The 24,727-nt window shown below is 35.7% G+C and overlaps 1 protein-coding gene and 2 long non-coding RNA genes across 4 annotated transcripts; 2 read left to right on the forward strand and 1 right to left on the reverse strand.

Moving 5' to 3' along the window:
- The first annotated feature begins 2,804 nt into the window (after positions 1 to 2,804).
- LOC147927172 (uncharacterized) lies at positions 2,805 to 3,860 on the forward strand. Its single transcript, XR_015581575.1, has 4 exons — positions 2,805 to 2,998; positions 3,082 to 3,249; positions 3,350 to 3,425; positions 3,642 to 3,860. It is a non-coding gene; the product is annotated as an uncharacterized LOC147927172 (long non-coding RNA).
- Positions 3,861 to 11,034: 7,174 nt separating this feature from the next.
- Positions 11,035 to 12,550, reverse strand: LOC104747455 (F-box protein At4g00893-like). 2 transcript variants are annotated; one of them, XM_087487685.1, is made up of 3 exons: positions 12,389 to 12,544; positions 11,795 to 12,295; positions 11,035 to 11,665 (listed from the first exon to the last, which is right to left on the reverse strand). In XM_087487685.1, the coding sequence occupies exons 1-3, from the start codon at positions 12,481 to 12,483 to the stop codon at positions 11,212 to 11,214; spliced, it is 1,050 nt and encodes a 349-aa protein (XP_087343811.1). In that variant the 5' UTR covers positions 12,484 to 12,544; the 3' UTR covers positions 11,035 to 11,211. The 2 variants fall into 2 exon arrangements, with proteins under 2 accessions (XP_087343811.1, XP_010467388.1); XM_010469086.3 differs by having other exon boundaries at positions 11,035 to 12,295; positions 12,389 to 12,550.
- Positions 12,551 to 13,092: 542 nt separating this feature from the next.
- LOC147927173 (uncharacterized) lies at positions 13,093 to 13,882 on the forward strand. The gene is made up of 3 exons (XR_015581539.1): positions 13,093 to 13,309; positions 13,392 to 13,466; positions 13,546 to 13,882. It is a non-coding gene; the product is annotated as an uncharacterized LOC147927173 (long non-coding RNA).
- The last annotated feature ends 10,845 nt before the right edge of the window (positions 13,883 to 24,727 follow it).

The raw sequence follows: 24,727 nt of genomic DNA on the forward strand, positions 1-24,727 counted from the left end.
TAGGAGGCGGCTTATAGAGCAAATCTTCTGAGTAGAGTGCAGTTGGCTCAGGAGAAGGATTTGGGGCTGGTGAATGCCTCTAAGGATGTGGATTCAGAGTATCAGGTCTCAGATAATGGTACTATCTTGGTGCACGGTCGTGTGTGTGTGCCCAAGGATGAGGAGTTGAGACAGGAGATTCTGAGAGAGGCTCATGCGAGCAAGTTATCCATTCATCCAGGAGCGACCAAGATGTACCGTGACCTCAAGAGGTACTATCATTGGGTCGGGATGAAGAAGGATGTGGCTAGTTGGGTTTCGAGGTGTGATGTGTGTCAGCTAGTGAAGGCTGAGCATCAGGTTCCTGGCGGGTTACTGAAGAGTTTACCCATTCCTGAGTGGAAGTGGGATATGATCACTATGGATTTTGTGGTAGGATTGCCAGTGTCACGGACCTTTGATGCTATTTGGGTCATTGTGGACCGGTTGACTAAGTCAGCACATTTCCTGGCCATCAAGAAGACTGATGGAGCAGCGGTCTTGGCTAAGAAGTATGTGAGGGAGATAGTCAGGTTGCATGGGGTGCCAGCGAGCATTGTGTCTGATAGGGATTCTAAGTTCACTTCGGTGTTCTGGAAGGCATTTCAGGCGGAGATGGGCAGTAAGGTGCATATGAGTACAGCTTATCATCCACAGACTGATGGACAGTCAGAGAGGACGATCCAGACGCTGGAGGATTTGCTGAGGATGTGTGTGTTGGATTGGGGTGGCCATTGGGCAGATCACCTGAACCTGGTAGAGTTTGCTTACAACAACAGCTATCAGGCGAGTATTAAGATGGCTCCTTATGAGGCTTTGTATGGGAGGCCATGTCGTACACCATTATGCTGGACTCAGGTGGGGGAGAGGAGCATATTTGGTGCTAGTTTTGTTCAGGAGACCTCAGAGAAGATTCGGGTTCTCAAGCTAAACATGAAGGAGGCTCAGGATAGGCAGAGGAGTTATGCAGATAGGAGGAGGAGAGATCTTGAGTTTCAGGTAGGAGACGAGTGTACCTCAAGATGGCCATGTTGCGGGGTCCGAACAGGTCATTGTCAGAGACTAAGTTGAGTCTGAGGTATATGGGTCCATTCAGAGTGATTGGGCGGGTTGGACCAGTGGCATATAGATTGGAGTTACCTGAGGTGATGCGTGCATTCCATAAGGTTTTCCATGTGTCTATGTTGCGGAAGTGTCTCCGTGAGGGAGAGGAGGTGTTGGCTAAGATTCATGAGGATCTTCAGCCTAACATGACTTTGGAGGCGAGACCAGTGAGGGTTCTCGAGAGGAGGATCAAGGAACTTCGGAAGAAGAAGATTCCTTTGATGAGAGTCCTGTGGGACTGTGATGGTGTTGAGGAGCAGACTTGGGAGCCTGAGGCAAAGATGAAGGCAAGGTTCAAGAAGTGGTATGAGAAGCAAGCCGTGACTTGAGCTTGTTTAGCCGGGTCCCATCTGTAATCCGTGGCTGGAGCGGGAATGGAGTATTCCAGCCCATCTCTCTTGTTACTCGGTCGCTTGGGGTGGTTGGTTGTGCGACTCAGTAACAAGATGAGGTGGTGTTCGGGGTACAAAGTTTCCGTGAGGCGGGGTTTTGGAAGAAAGTTTCCTAAATTAGAAGTTTCCAAAAGTGGAAAGTGCTAAATATGGAAAGTTTTCCGGGAGTTGGAATTTGTCGATTTTAGCGGTGGAGAGCGTTGGAGGGGCTTGTGTGGCCTTAGTGGCGGACTTTTGAGTCAGTGTGCCAGTGTGTGGCGGTATTTCTTTTGTTATGGTGTGGCCTTTGTGGCAGTATTCTGTTGTTATTGTGTGGCCTTTGTGGCAGGCTGTTTAGCCAGAGTGCCTGTTAAGGCGGTCCTTCGGGACAGACGGTCCTTCCGGACTGATGGTCCTTCGGGACAGACGGTCTTTCGGGACTGATGGTCCTTCGGGACAGACGGTCTTTCGGGACTGATGGTCCTTCGGGACAGACGGTCTTTTGGGACTGATGGTCCTTCGGGACAGACGGTCTTTCGGGACTGATGGTCCTTCGGGACAGACGGTCTTTCGGGACTGATGGTCCTTCGGGACAGACGGTCCTTCGGGACTGATGGTCCTTCGGGACAGACAGGTCCTTCGGGACATATGGCCTTTGTGGCGTGAATATGATCCTTGTGTGGTCATGGGGTATCCCGGTGAGGGGATATGTGGTTGGTAGGACATTGAAATGTTTTACGCGAGCCACGGGAAGGAAACCTGGATGGGGATAGGGCTCAGACGTGTTCAGAATCGTTTGCTCGCGACTCTTGGGGGACTTAGGTTCTCCTAGTACTGCCATATTCAGAGACTTTGTGGCTCGGGAGTATGGTTGGTATATCGACTTCGGATGACGATCCGGGGGCGCGCTGTAGGGTGGCAACCCGAGAGACGAGTTTGGACTTTTCCTTATATATTTTGGCATGCAGACTTAGGTCTGACGAGGAGCCAATAAAAACTCAAGGTTTAGGCCTAGGAGTAAAGGAAAGTCCAAAAAGTCAAGAGCAAATGACGCCTGGAACGTGAGTCTATCGCCTAGAGGTGACCTTCTGTAGATCGGTCGGAGGAGTGCGGGCCGTGGAGATGGTTGCGCGGGAGTCCTTGACTGATGGCTGTTCGAGATTCGAGGACGAATCTAGATTGGTGGGGGAGAATTGTAACATCCTCTTTCTAAAATTGGGATGTAGGGAAAACCGAAGGAATTGATTTTTGGTTTAATTAAATTCTGGTTTAATTTAATAAAACCAAAAACCCTTATTTCTTCTTCTTTTTGTCGACACTTCCTCCTTTTTGTGCTTTGGTCGACATTGTCATCAGAGAGAGGGAGAAAAAGAGAGTTAACTCTTGGTTATTGAGTGTAAAGGAGAAAGAGAAGGAGATCAAGCTTTTTCCTTAGTGTTAAGAGAGAAACAGAAATGTCAGGGTTTGGGAGAAGGAAGATCCGACGGGTCAAATCGTTTTGAAAGGTATTGATTTTTGGTAGGGTTGTAGCTAAGAGATTTTCGTACACTCGCCTTTTTACAGAAATGAATTTGGATTAATATTCTAGGAGATATTGGCATTTTCGTGAGGCGTTTCTTCTCATTCGCGGATTGAGACCAGCGGGTGTTACGGGGATGATTGCGGTTTCATCTATAATCTGATCGTGCTGAAATTTTGTGGGAAGCTTCTGGACGTATATACCTTGCTTTTCACCGGAGGGATTAGAAAGTTAACGGTTCGTTTTGGTTTCGTGGTTTCACTTGTGAGGTTGTTCTTTTCTATTTTTTTCTGGTAGTTTGTTTACAATATTTGTTTGTTGTTGTGATTGGTTGTAGGAACAAGTTTGGTTGTTCTTGGATATTGGAAAGCCTCTCATTTGGTTGTATTTAGTTTTGTGAATCACTTGTTAAGGTAAGTGCAGGACCATGGCTTATCTAAGCTGGAGATTTTTTCTAATCTGCTTGTTTATGTGTTGTTTGGCTTGTTGATTGTTGATTGATGATTGTTGGTTGATGGTTGAGTTAGAGATGTCTCTATTGCTTGTGTGTATAGCCCAGTAGATGGGAGGATTGCCTTACTGAGTGTTTATTAAATACTCATGCATTGCAATATGTGTTTGTGGTGCAGGTAAAGGCAAAGTGTGACCGTGGAATCAGGGCGATGAAGAGGAGGATGTTCTAGTGGTTCGTTTGATTGTCTGGCTTCTGTTAGGTTGCTAGAGTGGAGTCCTAGAATGTTGTTTAGGATTGCTGGTTCTTTGGATGTTGTTTGGATCATTAGTTTGTGATTGGAATTAATATTGGCTATTTATATTTATTGGATATTGGTAATGTTTTCCGCTGATGATTGTGATTGTGGTTAGGTGGCTAGTGGGTATGGGACCACTAGTTGTAGTTTATTATTATATTATATTATATATTTGTTATTATTATTTATTATTAAAAAAAAAAAAACGTCGGTCGTTTCAAATAATATGTCACTATAATATGAAAGAATTTTAAAAAACTAAGTATATTAAAACAAAAAGTATACCAATATATTAAATTACTCATAATATAATAACTCGCTTTTTAAAAACCAAATTCAAAAAATTATGTCTTATAATGACATTCAATTCATGATGTAGAATATACATTGTTGAAATAACTTCACGTACATAAACTAATACAACATATTAAATTTTTCTTTTAAAATAGAAAATGTACAAAATTTTATATAAAAAACAAAATTTAACCAGTGTTATAGCACGGATATTTATCTAGAATCATTAACAATATAAAACTTACAAAATAAGTATTTTTCAAGTCATCATATTTAGTATATGAGTTTATTGTATAATATTTTATCCAAAAAAACTTTTAAAAACAATCACATAAATTATATTTTATATAAAAACTACAATATAAATGAAATGAATATCAAACCGTGCTCTAGCACGGATCTTAATCTAATAATATATAAGTACAGTTACACTAAATCACTAAGAGTCTGAATGGTAACCGCAGTTTTAATAGTGCGGAACAAAAAATTTGCTAGTGCGGTATGGTTCAACTGCGGTGCGTGCGGGACAAATGTATTTGCTGGACAAGTGCGGTTATTCAAAAATAAGCGGTACAAAATAATGTTTGATTGGTGAAAAAAAATTGCGGTTCACAATAAAATTATATATATGTATAGATTTTGTTGTTATTAAAATAATTATATGAATAAACTGGTAAAAATATAGATAATTATAAGAATTATCTTCTTTGTGTTCATAAAAAAAATTTTGAATCTTAAATATCCAAATTTACTTAAACTAAAAATTTAACTTCTTTTTTTTTTTTTCAGCAAAGGAAATTTATTCAGAATAAAATTTGTCCATGTACAAAGGTTCCATAATCCATACAGGTGGATTGGAAGAAGCTGAATAATAATCTAATGTATTACATCCCAATTTAGCTAATAAGTGGGCAATCTCATTGTTTATACGATGAATAAATGAAAAGATTACATGAGCAAAATTCCTAGAGCAGTGTTTGATATCCTGTAATAAACTGTGAATTGAGACATCATGTAGGGAATCATTTAGACAGTCGATCAATGTTTTGGAGTCTCCTTCAAAGCATACATTGGTGAAGCCTTTTGCTGCAGTTTGTTCCATAGCTAGTAAGAGGGCTTGGGCCTCTCCTTCTAATGGACTCTGTGCATTGCAAAGAACACGTGAACCCCAAGTAATTGCTTCACCACAGTGGTTACGTATTATCCAGCCACCGATAGTTTCCTTCGTATATGTGTTGAAGCTAACATCAAAGTTGCATTTAACCGTTGGATATCTTGGTCTCGACCAGTGAGGATTAAACGGATGATCGCTAGAACCTGAAGCTGAAGAGTGAGATGGGGTAGATTGAATCCATTCAAAAACATCAGCTTTGGATTGAGAGACAACATGGTGATGATCACTAGTTATATTTTGAAAGATGTAATTGTTGCGATGCTTCCATATATTCCACAGAACCCAAAAGGGTAAGAATCTTTGTTCTTTAGTCAAAGAGTGATCATCAGACAAACGTAATAGTGCCGAAATATTCTGTTCACAATCCGTTAAATGAAAAGCAGATAGTGGGAGATCAGTATTGTCCCAAATCAGCTTTGATGCTGGGCATAAGAACAGAGTATGTTTATAGATTCATCAGCTCCATGACATCGTTGGCAAAGAGTACTAATGTTCACACCCCGAGAAACTAGCCTTGTGGCTATACCTAGTGATTTAGATAAAACATTCCAGAGAAAATGTTTTATTTTCGGTAAAATTTTCAGTTTCCAAATCTTATTTTTCAGATCAACTGAACCATGGGGAATGGGAGGGCCAGGAACCAACACCGTCGGATCATGTGTGGACAACCAGTAACCAGAACGAACAGAGTAAACTCCCGAAGCATTGTAATGCCAAATAACTTTATCTTGAAATGTATATTGTGGTATGTATATTTGCTTCACTGCCTCAATATCAGTCGGCTTTATCAGACTAACAAGTGCAGATGTGTCCCATGACTTAGAATAGCCAGTATCATCAATAAAAGAGGAAAGAAAACCCAAAACATTAGGGTCAATGGAACAAACAGGGTGCGGAGGATGCTCCACAATGACGTTATCCACATTTAGTCGTATTGTTGAACCATCACCAACACAAACTCGAACTCCCTTCTTAAGCAGCTCCAAACCGGTAAGGATTGATGACCAACCATACGATTGTGATTTTTTAGGTGTGGCATCGAGAATTGAAGACTCAGGGAAGTATCTAGCTTTCATAATTTTAGCAAATAAGCTGTTGGGACATGTTAGTATGCGCCAAGCCTGTTTTGCTAATAATGCATCATTAAACTTAGCTAAATCTCGAAATCCCATACCACCTTCCTTCTTAGAATATTGTAGTCGTTTCCAAGCAATCCAAGAAATGCCTCTAGACGAGTTTGATTTTTTCCACCAAAAATGCATCAGGATCGATTCTAATTCAGAGATTAGACCAAGAGGTAATTTAAAACATGACATCGCATAAACCGGCATTGCAGCTGCCACCGACTTAAGCAGAACTTCTTTCCCTGCAGATGATAAAAATTTGCCACTCCAGTTTGTTGTACGTTGTCTCACTCTTTCAATAATGTATTTGAACATTTCTTGTTTCTTATTACCAAACTGTTCTGGTAAGCCAAGGTATTTCCCTCCACCCCCATGATTCGGTATGTCCAAGATTCTTTTCATTGCAACTTGTCTATGACCAAAGACTCTCGAACCAAACGTGATAAAGCATTGTCAATGATCGGTGATGACAAGGCACCTGGTCCAGATGGTTTAACTGCTAGATTCTACAAACAATGTTGGGATGTTGTGGGAGAGGATATAATTAAGGAGGTTAAAGAATTTTTTACAACAGCATACATGAAACCGGGGATTAACAACACAAATATTTGTATGATTCCTAAAATTACTGAACCGGAAACACTAGCAGACTATCGTCCTATAGGGCTTTGTAATGTCATTTACAAAATCATTTCTAAGTGTTTGGTCAACCGGTTGAAACTTCATTTGGATGGTATTGTCTCTGATTCTCAAGCGGCATTCATTCCTGGGCGTATGGTTACCGATAATATATTGATTGCTCACGAATTGATGCATTCTCTTAAAGCAAGAAAACGAGTTCTCAAACATATATGGCTGTTAAAACGGATGTTAGTAAAGCATATGATCGAGTGGAATGGAATTTCTTGGAAACTACTATGAAACTATTTGGTTTCTCTTCTACTTGGATCACCTGGATAATGGCTACGGTTCGTTCAGTGGAATATGCTGTCTTGATAAATGGTACACCGTACGGGAAGGTCCAGCCGAGTCGTGGCATAAGACAGGGTGATCCTCTGTCACCCTATCTCTTTATTCTATGTGCTGACATACTAAGCTACCTCGTTAAGTCTCAAGTGTCCTCTAAATGCTTACAAGGAATCAAAATTGGTAACGGAGTTCCACCTATTACTCATCTACAATTTGCAGATGATAGTTTATTCTTTTGTAGAGCAAACAACCGAAACTGTCAGGCCTTAAAGGATGTTTTTGACGTATATGAATACTATTCAGGCCAAGTTATTAAAAATTTAACTCCTTATTTAATTATTTTATGCACAACTAAAATCTTATTTGTAAATTATTAATTTTTGTACCTATCTACATATGTAAATTAATTATTATTTATTTTTTTATTCATAATTTATTAAATTAAGAAACAATTTTTTATAACATGTTTTAACAAATTCAATATACCAAAATATCACATGTTACTTTAATATTTATCCAATAATAGTGAAATTAAAATATTATATTATTTTAATATTATATAACAATGATATAAGAAAAAAGAGAGGAGAATAAATAGCCTAGGTAGAAGTATATATGTTAGAGAAAAAATAATAGATATATATTATTTTTAATAATAAAAAATAATAAAATATATAAATATAATATAATCCTTTGCGTTTTCCTCCGACCACTGCTTGCTTAATAACTTCTTTGTATTTGTACTGCAGTCCAAGGCATTTTCTCTTTCCAAAAAACGCACCCATCTCTTTCTTTTGTTTATTTTAAAAACCACAAATTCATGGGTGCAAAAGGAAAATTATAAATAATTTGTGTTATTCATAATTTCTTTTGTGAAAGAGATGGGTACAAAACCACAAACGCACCCATCTCTTTCCAAAAAACGCACCCATCTCTTTCTTTGCGTTATTCATAATTTTTTTTGTCAATACCGCAAATTATATGCTTCCATTCAGGGCGTAAATAGTGTTGGTGAGACTCGGTATATTTGCATTTTATATGAAGTGGTGTACGTTTTTAATTATCAGCATCTAATCATAAATGATATCTATCATTAGGTCCACAATCGATAATTAACCTCATCAAAACCTTTTAAAAAAGTATTTTCATGAAATATTAATAAGAAAGAACCTCTCTTAGAGATAAAAGATTACGAGTTGTTGTTAAAAAAAACAAAGAGATAAAATATCATGAGCTTGTCGTCGATGCCGTTTATGCTTTCCCCAAATTTTTCAAGTGATCATTGTTACCACAAGTTATATATATAATTATCTATTTGTCAATCAAACATTATCATCAATAATAGATATGTTGTTTTTGTTCAAAAAAAAAAATATATATATATATACATATATGTTATATATCGATTAGTAAAATATGTTATATATATATTCAAAACAGAATTTGGGAGGATTTGTGATTTTTAAAAAAATCCCCTGTTATTCAACTAGTGATTTTAAAATCACATCTCAAATTCACTGTCATTGAATATGAAATTTGTTAAAAATCATTCAAAATCACTCACAATCCAATGTTATTCAATCAACAATTTACAAAAATTATAACAAATCCACTTTTATTCAAAACAAAATTCTTTTTTTTTTAGAAAAACATAATAGTAATTGTGAGAGACTTTGGGTACAATTTTGTAAGGGAAATCCTATTTAAAAAATCTCACCTTCCAGAGGGTATTTTTGAAGGATTGGTTTAAAAAAACAAATTACGAATTACAAAATTCTGGGCTCTCTCTCTCGATCTTTCTCTGTTCTCTTCTCCTCTCTCGTCGTTTCTGGGCTCTCTCTCTTCTCCTTTCTCTGTTTTTTTGTGTGTTAATTATGGACTTCACGTCTTGTTTTATTTATTTTATTAGAGTTAGTTGTTAAGTATATATACTCTCGAAATTAGGGTAAATGCTTCATGATGCAAATTACGGTGGTGTCTGTTCATTCTCAAATTGCCAAAAAACCAAAAACCAACCTCTATACATATGAATATGTTCAATGCATTCTTTGTGTATGCTATATGAACACCTCAAGTTTGGACTTGAGAATCTCTTAAAAACTCACTTAAGTCTCACCAAATCTCATCAAATCACAAACTATTTTTTTTTTCAAAAATAAAAAAATAATAATAAATCCATCAAACTACCTTAAAAACTCACTGTAAATCTCCTAAAATCCAGAATATCATAAATCCTCCAAAATCCTTCCAAATTCTGTTTTGAATACACCCCCTAAGTGTTATATAGATTCATGCTCAAAGATTTATATTTTAAAATTGAAGTTATATTTATGTTCAAAAAATTATATTGATAGAAGAGAATATAAACTTCCGCGCGACTCGCCGAAACAAAATCTAATACTAATAATTATGCACAGATTCTTGTAGAGTACATTCTACTTAACGTTAAAACTATTATAGACTTTAAATACTCTAGTAGAAGAACATGGAATTAAACACAATGAATAAAAAGGTATTTTGTTAAGAAAATGATTATAAAGTTGACAACTAAATTACTGTTACTTATAGAAATCTTTTATAGAACTCCTTTATAGAACTCTTTTATTTATATACATGGATCATTTTTTAGAATTGTTTACTGGAAATGTGAAATTAAAATGTTCCTCTAAAATTTTGACCTTCTTGGGCAAAAAAATATTTGAATTTGAAAGATAGATTTTTACTTAACATTGAAACTATAAATTAATGACTTTATGAAAGAAAGAAAAGAAAAACAAGGTAATTAACAAACAAAAAAAAAGGTAATGATAAATTATGGTGGGAGGAGGCCAAGTCTTTTATTGCAAGATACCTGGATACTTCATCAACCTTGGAGGTCAGTGATCCTTTTCTCCGATGCCAGGTTGATGGATTCTAGAAGAGTTCAGATCTTTTTGTGGATCTGGGTTGGTGGTATTGTAATAGTGAGAATACGATGTTACTATTGGGAGCACGGAGTCTTAGACGCAGCCTTACACCCCTACACTCAGAGTTACAAGCCTTGATTTGGGCTTTAGAGTCTCTCCTGGCGGTTGGTGTTGACTGTCAAAATTTTATAGATGGATTATGCAGAGTTAGTCGCGATGGTGCAGTCCCCTGACAAATGCCCCGCTTTTTCGAATCTGCTAGACGATTTCACTTTGCTCAGATCATCATTCCCTTTCTTAACTCTTACTAGGATCCTGCGAGTGTCAAATGTGAGGACAGATTGTCTTGCTCGTTTTTCGAGATCTTTATTTTCCGAAATTTCTTTTGTAAGCTCTTACCATCCGGTTTGGGCAACTAATTTTGGAGTCATTTTTTAATTTAATGTTTGGTTGAAAAAAAAAGAATGTAAGTGGGTTATAATTTATGACTTATGAGAAAGTTTAATTGAGCTTTAAGGATGATAAAGTGTGATTCGAAAAAATTAGCTATAAAAAAAATCTTTAAATAAACTAAACCTTAGAAAATCCCTGAAGTCACTTTATTTTCATTGTCTCCTTTATTATTTTTTTTTTTAAAACAGCGTATGAAAGCAACATTCATATATCTAGATATTTAAAGTTTCAGGCAAGAACTACTGTATGAATGATATGAAAAATAAAAAAATCAGTCACAGCAAAAGACTTTGTAAGTTAAAGAGAATAAATCTAAAAATATTTCATAAACCCGAACCAGTCACATACGAAAGTTAAAATTAAAGTAAGTTTGCATAACACTGAATCTTATAATTTCGCACATACAGTCATTAATAATACATAAAACTGAATCTAAAGTACAAGCCGAAACAGTTCTGGTTAGCATAAACACAACAGTGAGAACTCCCAAATCCCCCAATTACACATTAACACAAGAAAAACAAACCTTCTCAATTGTTATGCAGAGAGCTTAACATAAGGTCTAACACATTTTTCGGAGGCGGATCGAGCCAGAGGCTTTGAGGAGGACATAGTTCTATCCAGTTCTGCCATTCTTTGCACGGATTGTACCTGCTTTCATCAAACGAGTAGGATACACAACGTTTACGATTGTAACCAAACCTTGAGAAATAGATATTGTTCCTCATCCATGGGAGATTAGTTCTTAACTCCGAGTTACAAAAACCGAGAAATATCGTCAAGCCATCAAATGTAGACGTACTCATCTCCTCCCACTTCAAAGAGACTAGTAATTTATACACCATTGGCCTCTCGTTGCTGCACGTAAATATGACAAAGAGCTCTCCTTCCTTCTCTGCCAAGGAAACTGCCTTCTCCTTACATGCATATTTTCCATCGTAGATATACGGGCATCTGAGTTTAGGTGCACAAATGTAACTCCACCTACATGAAGATGGGTTAAACGAAGACAAAGTTCCTTCTGAATTAAAGCAATAGAATCGATCATTCTGGTAGACAAGGTTGCTCAGCTTATGAGCCCTTATATGATTAGGGAATGTAGCAGTAACCCACTTATCATCTCCAGGATGGCAAGTGCTGATCGTGGCAGAATAATCTGGAAACCTTATAGCTACCACCACACAGTTATCTGATGTAGGAGGACAAGAGAACGCAATCCTATCGAAATCCAGCTCACACTCTGGCAAGGTTATGACCTCCCGAGAAAACGGATTGAAGAAGAACACGTCTTTCGATCTAGTTTTATCCATAAGTAACCAGCCGTCTCTTGAGTAACCCACAGTGGAGTCAGCTAACTCTGGCAAACTCAAAGTGTACAAATTCCAATGTAACGGATCGCGGAGTTCAACCAAGTTGCCACGTTTACGAAAGCACATAAGCCAAGGATGCTTATCTACTATACGGACGGATACAGCAGCTTCACGCCATGACTTACAAACCGAAGATGCACGGATGTTGTCTTCCAAGACAAGATAAGACATTATTGTACCTAGGAGGTCTGATGGAAGGTCAGCGAAGCTCAGATTCAGGGCCTTCTTGCTCGGAGATTCAGATCTACAAAACAATTAATTCGTTTCAGATTCGATTCAATTTTCGCCAATAAGGGAAGAAAAAAAAAACACTATCGAACTTCGGAAAGTAACAAACCCTCTACGTGAGACGGTGGCAAGAGACAGCGAAGAAGGTGACGCCATTTTGGGAGACGGCGGTGGACTTTGACGGGACGAGGACACTGGCAGCATCCTTAAGACTTTAAATTAGGGTTTGTTGTCTCTCAGTTTTAACACTCAATGTCGATTTGGATTTGGGCTGTTTAAGTGATTATATTTATATCTTGGGTTTATTTTTTATTTTTTTACAACATATCTTGGGTTTATTATGACGTCAATTATGACATAAACAAACTTAAAAACCAAATCTATACTAAATAAAAATAAGTTCCTAAGGCTGTCCACCTAGAATTTTAATAACTAATAGGGATTTGACATGTCACTAATTAACATTTTTTAACATTTCTATATATCATATGATCCAAATTTAAATTTTTTTAAAGTTTAAAGTATTATAATTATTGTAAAATGTTCAAATATTATAAATTTTTAAATTTTATAGGATGTTTAAAAATATTTTAAATACCTCCATTGAAAGTTTAAAATATTATAAATATTTAAACTATGTAAGAAATTTAATTATTATTAATATTTAACTCTAAAAAAATTTAAAAGGTTCAAATATTATAAATATTTAAACTTTATGGGATGTTTAAAAATATTATAAATACCTCCATTGAAAGTTTAAAATATTATAAATATTTAAACTCTATAAGAAGTTTAAGTATTATTAATATTTAACTCTCAAAAATTTTAAACATATTTTTATGTATGACTTAATAGATGATTTATTATTGTTTCTGTAAAATTATTTTTGGATCAAAAGAAGAAGGATTGACGTCGCAAGATCTTGATTTGATGTTGTTTGAGTTAGTTTTTGTGGTTTAAAGAAGAAGGATCGATGACAAGCACACATGTTTTATTAGCTATACATGTGTTCATATTACTTTCTCTACAAGTAATTTGCAATTTTGTACTATTAAGGATTTTGGTTTGAAAAGTTTCAATATGTGTGGATCTAAAACCGAGTAAGTATACAGGTGAAAGTATTAATAATTGGGTGCATGTAGTGACTAAGTTGGTCCGTGAATTGCAAAAATTTTACGAGACAAGAGGTAATGATTTTGGTCTTAGAGTTTGATAAGTTAACAAGTTGTGTGGTAGTCTAAAAAAAGGGTTTAAATGATTATTCAGTGAAAGAATGTGAGAAAGCTGATGAGGAAGAGGAAGAAGAAGAGTATAACAAAGAACCAAACGGTAAAAGTAACGATGACATTTATCATGCAAATTTGACAATGAAAATGATGAGAATGAATATGAAGAACAAGAAAATAGTGAATAACAAATCACAAAGATATAGATGGAGGTGGTTAATTAACTATGAGAAAACAAGATTATTTCATGATTATAAAAATGTTTTGTTTGTCTGATGAAAGAAACGGTTTAGGATATGCTAGGTCACCAGTTTGATCCAGCTCGCCTGGACGTCCAAATAATTTCATAATTCTTTTTATCAGATTTGAATTTTTAGCACAAGTGACTTTTAAATTTTTAAAAAATTTTGTATCTGAAATAAAAGTTTAAAATTTTCACCAATCAATTGTAATTCAAAATTTTATATAAGCTAATATTTCATAACTGTCATCAATCATATATAATTTTTATCAAATAAACCCACGTGTAGCAAATAATTAACCATTATAAATAAGACTAATATCCTTCCAACTACAAATGAACAGTAAGTTTGATTTATTAGGTGTCCAAATTTAAAAGTTTTATTTGGTTTCTAATAGCAAATTAAAACTTCTAAAAAGTTTCAAAATATTATAATATTTTAAAAAGTTTAAAGTATTAAAACTTTGGATGGAGTTGAAATGTTAAAATATTATAATTATTGAAATTTTTAAAAGATCCAAATATTATAAATATTTGAACTTAATAGAATGTTTAGAAATTCTATAAATACTTCCATAGAAAGTTTAAAATATTATCAAAAGTTTAAGTATAATTAATATTTAACTCTAAAAAAATAAAAATGTTATAAATATTTAAACTATACCTAACATTTAAGATTATAAATATTTAAACTCTATTAAAAATTTTAAAGTTTAAGTATTAGTAAATATTATATATTCAATTTTCAAATATTTTGAAAATATCTTATTTATCTCCTTTTTTATATCTTATGAGCGTTAATACATGTTTTTGTGTATGATTTTATAGATGAGTTGATATTCTTTCAGTATTTCTGGGTTTAAGAAAGAAGGATCGATGACAAGCACACATGTTTTATTAGCTATATATTTGTTCATATTACTTTCTTTCCAAGTAATTTATAATTTTGTAGTATTAAAGATTTTGGTTTAAAAATATACAATTTTGTAGTATTAAAGATTTTGATTTGAGAAGTTTCAATACGTATGAATCTAAAACCGAGTAAGTATACGGTGAAAGTATCAGTAATTGAGTGCATGTGGTGATTATGTTGGTTTTCATGAATTGCACAAATTTAACAAGAAAAGAGGCAATGATTTTGGTCGTGGAGTTTGATTGGTTAACAAGTTGTGTGGTGGTGTAAAAAAGAGATTTTGAATGATTATTGAGTAGAAGAATGTGAGAAAGCTGACGAATAAGAGAAAGAAAAATAGTATAATGTTTAAATATAAATTCATGATTTTTATCAGATTTGATTTTTTAAAAGAGTATAATGTGATATATTTCATATTTTTAAAAATTGTGTGTTTGAAATAAATTTTTTGTCTTAATAGTAATTTAAAAGTTTATATAAGAGAATATTTCATATTCAAATGAAAATCTCTTCGGAAGTCATAATCAAATTAAAATGACTAAACATTTAAACACATATGATTCAATATTTATGGGTGCATGTTGATTCAACCTCTTTAACTCTTTTTTCTAAAAAATAGTTGAATAAACCATACATATGTAGAAAATATTATGTAAAATAGAAAAATAATAATATTTCACATTTATGTTAATTATGTTTTTCAAAAAATAGTCAAAAGATTAATGGATAGTCTTGAATACATTGAATAGAAAAAAATCTAGGACTTTTTAATGACTAAATCTTTATGTCTACAGTGGAGATTCATCTGACAGTTATTAATCCATATCGTTATATGATTATAAATAGAGGATTACCTTTCTATCTACCACAATTTTACATATCCAAAGAAAATTTATGTACGCTACTTCAACCATTTTTGATTTGTAACTTTCTTCTCTCTGTTTGTCTCCTTTTATCTCTACCCTGCTACTTGTTTTTGTAAACCATCTATCTCATTTTTTAGATTGTAAAGGTATGTTATGCTGATTTGATTTGCAGTGTTACTATTTAAATGATTTATATACAATTTTTGTTGAAGATTATATATATATATCACTTTAATTTTATATTCAATCTATGATTATTTTATGTTTTATTTTATTTGATTAATTTGTTGAGAGGAAAGGTCAGAGTAAGATAATTTTCTAATGTAATTTTTTTTTTGTTCTTGTTGATGTCAAAATGAAATTATATTTATATTATATGTATGATATTTCTATTTTCTCTGTCCCATTGTTTGTGAAGACTCCAATTTAATTAAAGAGTTCTTCTTAATCCAGGGGATGTCATCACTATAGAATTTAGATTTGAACATAGTGTTATGCAATTGACTTATAATATGTGGTTTTGAATATCGTCAAACAATAGTTTTAAACATCTCCTTTATATTTACATCAGTTCAAGTTGTTCTTTTTTTTGTTGCTTGATAAAAATAATTTCAAGTCTCGGAATCGAGTCTCCAAATAAATTTTACCCTTGTTGCCTTTGAGTGATTAAAAAACTCTTTGCTGTTTGGGAAACCATTGGAGATAGCAACATCTACTCATCCTCCAAGTCCAAGAGCTCAAGGATAAAGAGCTTAGTCCTAAGGTACTTCCACAAGGCCTTAGCAAACACTTTCTTTACTAGAAAAAGATTGGTAATTTGAATGAGGGTGAGATCAAGATGATTGATGTGGCACTCAATGACATCATCCTTCAAGCAAGAGATGGAATCATTATCCTTGGGAGCAGTGTGGAGACTGATCTTGCTATGGTCCTCATTGACCGATTGATCTATTATAGAAGCTGGGTGAGCAAGCTGCACAAGAGAGGCTCAATGGGAGTTCTAACCATTGGAGGCAACATCACTCCAATGCTACTAGCTGCCAAGGTACCACTTAAAGGAGAGAAGGCCATGCCAAGATGGATTGACACCAACTACCTCACCTCCACTCTCATACTAGCCAAGGAGATGCACCATGGGAAGCACCTCTTCAACTTTGAGCATCCTACACTAGGGAAAGCTCAACTTGTTCTACCCAACAAGGCTCTTAACACCATAAGTGAAGGGCTAAACATTGATTTTTGGCCAGCTGATGAATATTTGTTTGATGGGACAGCTCAAGTGAGAGTAGACCAAGCTGGAGATGTGGAGATGGCTGATGGGGAAGAGCAATTTTATTTTGAAGATTATGAGCCAAGCCTAAGAGATAGTAGAGGAGTGAGGGAGAATAACAAGAGGTTGACACTCCTACAAAAGTGGAACAAGTGGCATGGGAAGAACTTTGACAAGCTGAAGAAGAAGATGGGAAGGATGACTAAGTCCATCAAGGGCTTAAAGAAGGAGATTGCTGAATTGAAGAGTGGGAACTCATCACCAACACCATTTAGCCCTTTGAGGAGGAGTAGCTCAACTAGAGCTTTGTCTAGAGCTGAAAACCCAGTGGTACCAGCTAGAGCTTCAATGGATGAGCCAATTCAGAGGAGGAGAGGTTCAAGTCGCCCAGAACAATAGTTTCCAAGGCACTCGACCGGATCACTCGAGCACCCACTCGACCGAGCACCTCCAATGGACTCGGACCGAGTACCTGTCCAGACCTCCTTATGGTTTCCCAGCTCCAGTAGGCTATCCAGGCTATCCAGGTTACCCTCCCTTCCAACCCTAATACTTCATGGATCCAGCCCTATTTCAGCAATTCTACCAGTAGCAAGGCCAGCAATTTTTCCCTCCTGCACCAACTTGACCGACCCACTCGACCGAGCACTCGACCGAGTACCAGTCGATGGCCATCGTCGAGTTGCCTCCTTCTCCCTCTTCAAGCCAGCAACATGACCCCAACTACACCTATGAGAGCATGAATGAGGATGTGGACAGCTTCTTCCACAATCATGAGATAACACTATCACCTTTCCTTTGTAAATACCATTGCATATGTTTAATTTTGTTTTTAGTCTTGAATCCTCTTACAAATTTCTCTTACACAGAGGACTGTGTAATTTAAGTTTGGGGGAGGGTTTGAGATAGTATTTGATGTTGTGTTTTGTTTTCTTATTCATGTTTATATTTGCATTGCATCTAAGGCATAGAAAAAAACAAAAACAAAAATTTGAAAATTTGCAAAAATCTTTATAAAAAAAAAAAGATTGTTCATGTAGTTTGCATTACATATTAGGATCTTGTTTAGAATGTTTCACTTAGACTGTTTTAAATTTTTGCATTAGGGATCTATGATGAATTTTGGCTTGTTAGCTTGTAAAGATTCATTAAACAAGGATCAATGCCCAAATTAATAGTATTTTGATGCTAGTTGAGTGGTTAGAAGCATAAGATTGAACCAAGCCTTGAATTCCTAAACTGCATTATGGTCTAAATTGAAGCATGTTGTGATTTGATGCCATTTCCTATTTATAAAGAACCTAATATTGATTTTTAATTATCAATTTGTGCATTGCTTTAAACTCATGGATACTATATAAATATTTGGATCATCTTTCTTTGTTGATTTCACTTTTAAATCAGTTTCTCCCACCCTTCTTTCAAGCCATGTTTATTCTTGTGTGTGTGAGGCCTATTTTGGGATTGAGCTTGGTAGAAAGTGTTAGGTTTGAACTGACAAGAGTAAAGCCTTGTGTAGTTCTAGTTTGCAATTTTCAAACTAGATAGGACTAGGTGGTTTACTTGTTGGGTTTGGGACTTGGTTGTTTTGAAAAAGAAAAGAAAAGAAAAGAGAAAAAGAGAAAGAAAAGGTTAGAGTCTTTAGGAGGGGAATGTGTTTCACAAATTTATGCTCTAGTGAAAGAATGGGAAGTATAAGATTGTTGAAGATGGTTCTAGTCAAAGAAAAGAAAAAAAGAAAAGAAGAGTCTAGCAAAATGCTTTTATGTCTTAAGAAATAAGAAGAAAAGGGAACCATAGTAATTAAGTAAAAAACCCTCATTCCAATAGATTATTCAAATAAGAAACCTCTCCTAAGACTTAAAAACAAAAGAGAAAAGGGTATAAGAGAAAAGAGGAAGATAAAGGGTAGAACTAGGAAAATTTGGGATTAGAATGATAGGATCAAACACTTTGGGTACCTTTGGGTAGACAATGTTTTGTTCTTGTATGTGTCTAATTGTTCTTACCTTTAGCCTTCTTCTAAAGCTCAATCCATTTTTATGAGAGAACCTTGATATTGATAAGTCCCACTCTAAAGAGAGACCATCATTATCTCTAAACCTTTATCTCCAAGCCAAATGAGTTTAAGCATTGCATAAATTGATTCATGTTCTTGAGTAATGAATGTCAAAGGAAATGGTTTATTTGAATGCATATGGATGTCTAAGGCTTGAATCAGTTAAGGTTGTGATAGGCTTGTCTAAAATTTTTAAGTACAGCTCATTCAACTTGCATCATAGTACTAGTAACTTGGACATTGATTCTAGCTAGTTTATTAGCAAGCTTTAGGAGCTGAGATCCCATTTTCAAACCTCACCTACCTTCTTATGTCTTGTTTATTTGCTTGAGGGCAAGCAAAGACTAAGTTTGGGGGTGTTGATGTTCATAGATTTTACCTTGTTTTACCTAAGCATATTCACATCGTTTGCATGATTTTCTATCTAGTTTGGTCATTATTGTATAGCTTTAGGACTGTTTATGCATTAGAGTAGATTTGCATTGTGTTTGCATAGTTTCTTGCATAAACAGGTGATTTTGGATCCCAAGGAGCATGGAAGGAATGCTGAAGAGGATTGGAGCTATCAAGTGAAGAAAACAAGGGAGCTAGAGCTGAAGAATCAAGATCCAGAAGTCCACTCGACCGCCCACTCAACCAGACACTCGACTATGTACGGAGAAGGACTCAACCGGATAGAAGAAGCATAAAAGAGTTCACTTGACCAGGCACTCGACCGAGCACACGGTCGAGTTGACCGAGCCGCCTTCCTATTTTGTCTGCTAACAGATTTAGGGCTTCCCCACTTTTCTATATAAGTCCCTTGTATCTCATGGCCGCCCACAAGTCAGACTAGCCCTGGGCAAATAAACCGAATCCGATTAAACCGATCCGAACCGATCCGAAAAACCCGATTTTAATCGGATTCGGATACTGTGTAAAAACCGATCGGTTTCTGTTTTAATCTTGAATCGGATTTCGGATATAAACCGATCCGAACCGAAATCCGATCGGTTATCCGCTAAACCGAGGACACATTGTTAATTTCTTTATTCTGCGTTTTGTTTTGTTTTGTCTAGCTTTGTCCTTCGACACCCCAAACCTCTTTTTCTTTTGTCTCGACTCTCACTCTCTCGATCCTTCTCAAGTCTCGACAGAAAACTTTTGCCGATTACGGACTGCCTCTCAACAACTCAGCCCTAGTTCCTTTGCTTTATATTGAGATGCAAATCCCAATTTCCACACTAGTAGAAACCCTAGTTGATAGCCGTCAAACACTCTCCAACGAATCCCTTCTCCCCTGTCAATTGTGTCAAGGAATCACTCAGAGGTACTTTCTTCTCCGCTTTCATTTTCTCCTATTTAAGCTTTGTTTAATTTCATGGTTTCTAGTTTCTCCCTTTGAAGTATATGTGAAGCTTTATCTTTTGTTCAAAGTTCAGAACTTTAGATCTGTTTATAAAGTTTTGTGTCTGGTCGTGGGTTGCTTGAAAGTTTGAAAGTAGTAGTAGGACTAGGAACATATGCTTTCACAAATCCTTTATCCTTGTTTGATTTTACAGGAGCTAGCTACAAACGTTTTTGTAAAATGTTTGTCATAATCTGCATTTTTTGACTGTTTGTGAAGTAATGTTGTGATTGATTTGTTTTTGTAAAATGTTTGTCATAATCTGCATTTTTTGACTGTTTGTGGAGTAATGTTGTGATTGATTTGTTTGTGAAGTAATGTTGTGATTTTATGACTGTTTGTGAAGTAATGTTGTGATTTTGTGACTGTTTGTGACTCTGTGAAGTAATACCGTGATTGATTGGTTTTGTTTAACATAGTGTGTGGATGTTAGCAAAGTAATTCTGTGACAGTGTGATTTAGTTGTGATTGATTGGTTTTCTGCTTTTCTTAAACCCGCAGATGGATTCTTCCTTACCTAAACCCGCAGATGATTTTGGAAATGAAAAAGATGGAGAACAAGTAGAGTCTGAGTCTCCTAAAGCTGGTCACACAAGTCATGAAACTGGGAACAAAAGGAAAGAAGAAGAAGATGGTTCAGTTCCTAAGGATAAGATGAATAAGAAGAAGAAGGCTAAGGTAGTACCAAGGTCATGGGTATGGGATCATTTTACAAGACTCGTAGGAGAGAAAGATAGATGCCGTTGTCATTACTGTACTAGAGAGATGGGTTGTGCGACAGCTAATGGAACTTCTTGTCTGAAAAATCATCTCGGAATCTGCAAGGAATACAAGGTCTGGAAAGAATGCAGAAGTCAGACTCAGCATGTTATAAATCCTACTAATGATAGTTTGCAGCTGTCCAAAGTTACTGAAGATGTGTTTAGGGAAGCATCTAATGAAATGCTTGTTCTCGGTGAATTGCCACTTTCATTTATTGAAAGTTTGGCTTGGAAAAACTTCTGCAGAAAGGTTAATCTTCACAAACCTCACTCTCGAAGAACAGCTACTAGGGACATTGTGGAGACTTATGTGAAGAAGAAAGCAGAATTGATGAAGGTTATTGCTGCTAATAAGCAAAGGATTTCTCTGACAACGGATATATGGGTTGCACCTACGACAGGAGCTAGCTACATGGTCATCACAGCACATTTTGTTGATGCAAATTGGCACCTAAGGAAGATGATCATTGGGTTTAAGCACGTCTTTGACCATACAGGGTCAACAATAAGTTCTGTCCTTCTTGACTGTTTGGCAGAATGGGGAATAAAGAAGATCTTCACAATAACAGTTGACAATGCTACTGCCAACACGAATGCTCTGAAGAAGTTTAAAGAGACGTTCAGCTTAATAGGAAACGATGCATTTGTGTTAGGTGGAAAGTTCATGCATTTGCGTTGCTGTGCTCACATCATTAATTTAGTTGTGAGGGATGGTTTGCATGATCTTAATGAGCGTGTGGAGGCCATTCGAAATGGTGTTCAGTATGTTCGATCTTCAAGTAAAAGACTCGAAGCCTTTGAGCAGAAGGTTGAATCAGGAAAAATGACAAGGGGAAGTTTGTCACTGGACTGCAAAACTAGATGGAATTCAACATTTCTTATGTTAACAAGAGCTTTGAAATTCAGGTTGGCTTTTGATAGGATGGAGGCTGAAGATAAGCTGTATAATGATTACTTCTGTGAAATTGTTGATGGAAAAAAGAGGACTGGGCCACCAACTAAAGAAGACTGGGATGAAATAGAGAGGTTAGTAAGGTTTCTGGTCATCTTCTACAACTCAACCTTAGTGGTTTCAGCATCATATACTGTCTGTTCTCATAAGTGTTACAATGAGATTGTTACCATTGAAAAGAATCTTATAGCATTGAGCGCTAATTCTGATGTGAAGCTCAAGTTAAAGGCAAAGGCTATGAGAGACAAGTTTGATAAGTATTGGGGTGGTTTGCAGAAAATAAATAAGATGCTAATTGTAGCTAGTGTGTTTGATCCGAGGAACAAAATGAAGTTTGCTGGTATGTGCTTTGATATGCTATATGGTAAAGATAGTTCAGAATCAAAGGAGCTTAGCAAGTCAGTCAATGGTGTTTTGGAAAAGCTGTTTGAAGAGTATAGTATTGATGCGACAATGGTTGGTTCATCCTCTCAGTCACAGTCGGCTGCACCATCAGCTCAAAGTGATATTGATCACAAAATGGATCTCGATAGTGATCTTGAATATCAAAGGGTGGACACTATGTACAAAGAGATGGTAAATGAGATAGGTTTTCAAGATGCAAGTACAGAGTTGGAGTTATATCTGAAGGAGAAAGTGGAAAATCCGATAACTAACCAGCTTGGGATACCATTTGATGTCTTGGGATGGTGGAGGATCAATGGTGCTAAGTATCTTGTTTTAGCTTCAATAGCAAAGGATGTGCTTGCTATGCAAGTGTCTTCTGTTGCATCTGAATCTGCTTTCAGCAATAGTAATAGAATCCTAGACCCATTTAGGAGTTGCTTGAGTCATTACATGCTTGAGGTTCTCATGTGTAGTCAGCAGTGGTTAAAGAGTGAGATTCAGTTGAGTGAGAAAGAAGTGGTTACTACTCAGCAAATGCTTGCTGAAATTGAGCTGCAGGATAGTCTTCAGAGAGGTAAGTCCTTTTCATTATATCATTTTTCAATTGTGCATTTGAGTATTACTTATTAACTTTGTCTAATTTTTTTATTTTTTTTCAGAGTTTGAGTCTCTCTCATTGCAATTTGGGGAGCTGAATTGAGAAGTCTCTTATCTACTAGAAGTAGACAAATAATAAGGTATGAACAACAGAACAAGTCTCACCTCTTTTACTTATTTTCAGCCCTTTAAAAGTGGTTTATACAGAGCCTCGAGTTGCTCATGAGTCATGTCCATGGTACTTTTAATTTCTTAAAACCCGATCCAAAAGTCTGTTTTTAATAAAGATTCGATGATTTTTAAGTGGTTTATGTTCTGCAGCTTTCTTCTTGTTCCTTCCTTTGAATCAAGTTTTTTCGTTTTAGTGTTTTACACAGGTTCTTTTCTACATTATTCCACGTTTGAACTGATTGAGAGAGGAATCAAGAATGCTTGGAAGTTGGAAGTTGGATGTCTTTGTTTTTGGAAGTTTGGAATTGTGTTTGGATCAGTGAACTTATATCGCTTGTGTTTCAGTTTTTTCAGACCTTCTCTTTGGAAGTTATTTGTTATTTCAGTTTTATGGTTTGGATTTTGAAACTTGGAGATGGAGTACTTTGTTTAGTTTATGAACATGATTATGAACATGGTTTAAAAGATTAGTTAGGCTAGTTTTGAATGTAGTTTATTCGGATTGGTTCGGATAGTTCGGATTCTTAGTATAATTCGGATTATAATCTGGATTTTAATCCGATTTTAGTTATCTTTCGGATTTCTTCGGATTCTCAAAAAAATTTGAAAACCGAACCGAATCCGAAACAATCCAAACCGATCTGATCTGAACTATATTCGGATTCTAAACGGATTACATACAGCTCAATCCGAAAAAACCGAAACCCGATTTATCCGATCCGATCCGATCCGAAAATCCGAATGCCCAGGGCTAAGTCAGACTAAGGGAGAGAGAGTCAGAAACAATATCTAAACTTAGTTTTTACCCTTTTGGGATTTATCTACTTTTTGCTTTCTTTTGCTTAGATCATTAGCCACTTTTATATTTGTCTCAATAAATCTTTGATACTTGTTGGTTCCATAACTTTCTATGTATTGAGAATTTGAGTTTGATTTCTTCTTCAATATTGTAGATCTCTATCTCATCTATCTAATCATGCAAGTTTCATTGATTTCTGGGTTTATGATTTTGTTCATCATGTTTAGTGATTGTGAGTAGTGTGCTAGGATCTTAAGGATGGGTTAGGCTGGATAAAGGTTGTGGTTGTTTAGATTGGTCAAGCTTGTTTGTTTATAGATCTCTTCTAGACTAGATATACTCTATGATATCCTTATACTGAGAGGGTAAGGTTAGATCTTAAGCTCCTTAGCATCACACCAATGTCTAAGTTGCTAGATAAGGCTAGATCTAGAGATTATCATTAAGCATGCTAAGAGATTAGATGTTTTGTTTGATTTTTGACATTAATGATCTAGTTGTTTATTGCATGCATTTATATATTCTTAGCTAGTGAGAGCTAGGTCTAGGAGTATCTAAGCTTGATTGTTATTGCCATGAGAGTGGATTAGCAAGGTATTAGAAGATCATTGTCTAGAGATAGCTCATGTTTGATTGAGGTTTGTTGACCAGTTTAGATAACCATAATCCAAGTCCAGCCCATGAATCCATCCCTAGGACCTTCTTTGTCTATTAATTTCTCTGTTTAAATCCTGTTAATCGCTTGCTGTTTGATTTGCTTTTGTTTTGCTCTGTTTTGTTTGGTTGGCTCTATTTCTCGTATTTGTCCACTCGACCACC

The sequence above is a fragment of the Camelina sativa genome, chromosome 15 (genome assembly GCF_030686135.1).
Source record: "Camelina sativa cultivar CO46 ecotype springtype chromosome 15, ASM3068613v1".
NCBI classification, from domain to species: domain Eukaryota; kingdom Viridiplantae; phylum Streptophyta; class Magnoliopsida; order Brassicales; family Brassicaceae; genus Camelina; species Camelina sativa.

Coding starts and splice junctions, on each gene's coding strand:
- LOC104747455 (XM_010469086.3), bottom strand. CDS start 12,483: ATGCTGCCAGTGTCCTCGTCCCGTCAAAGTCCACCGCCGTCTCCCAAA. Junction 12,296..12,388: donor GCCACCGTCTCACGTAGAGG/GTTTGTTACTTT, acceptor ATTGTTTTGTAG/ATCTGAATCTCCGAGCAAGA.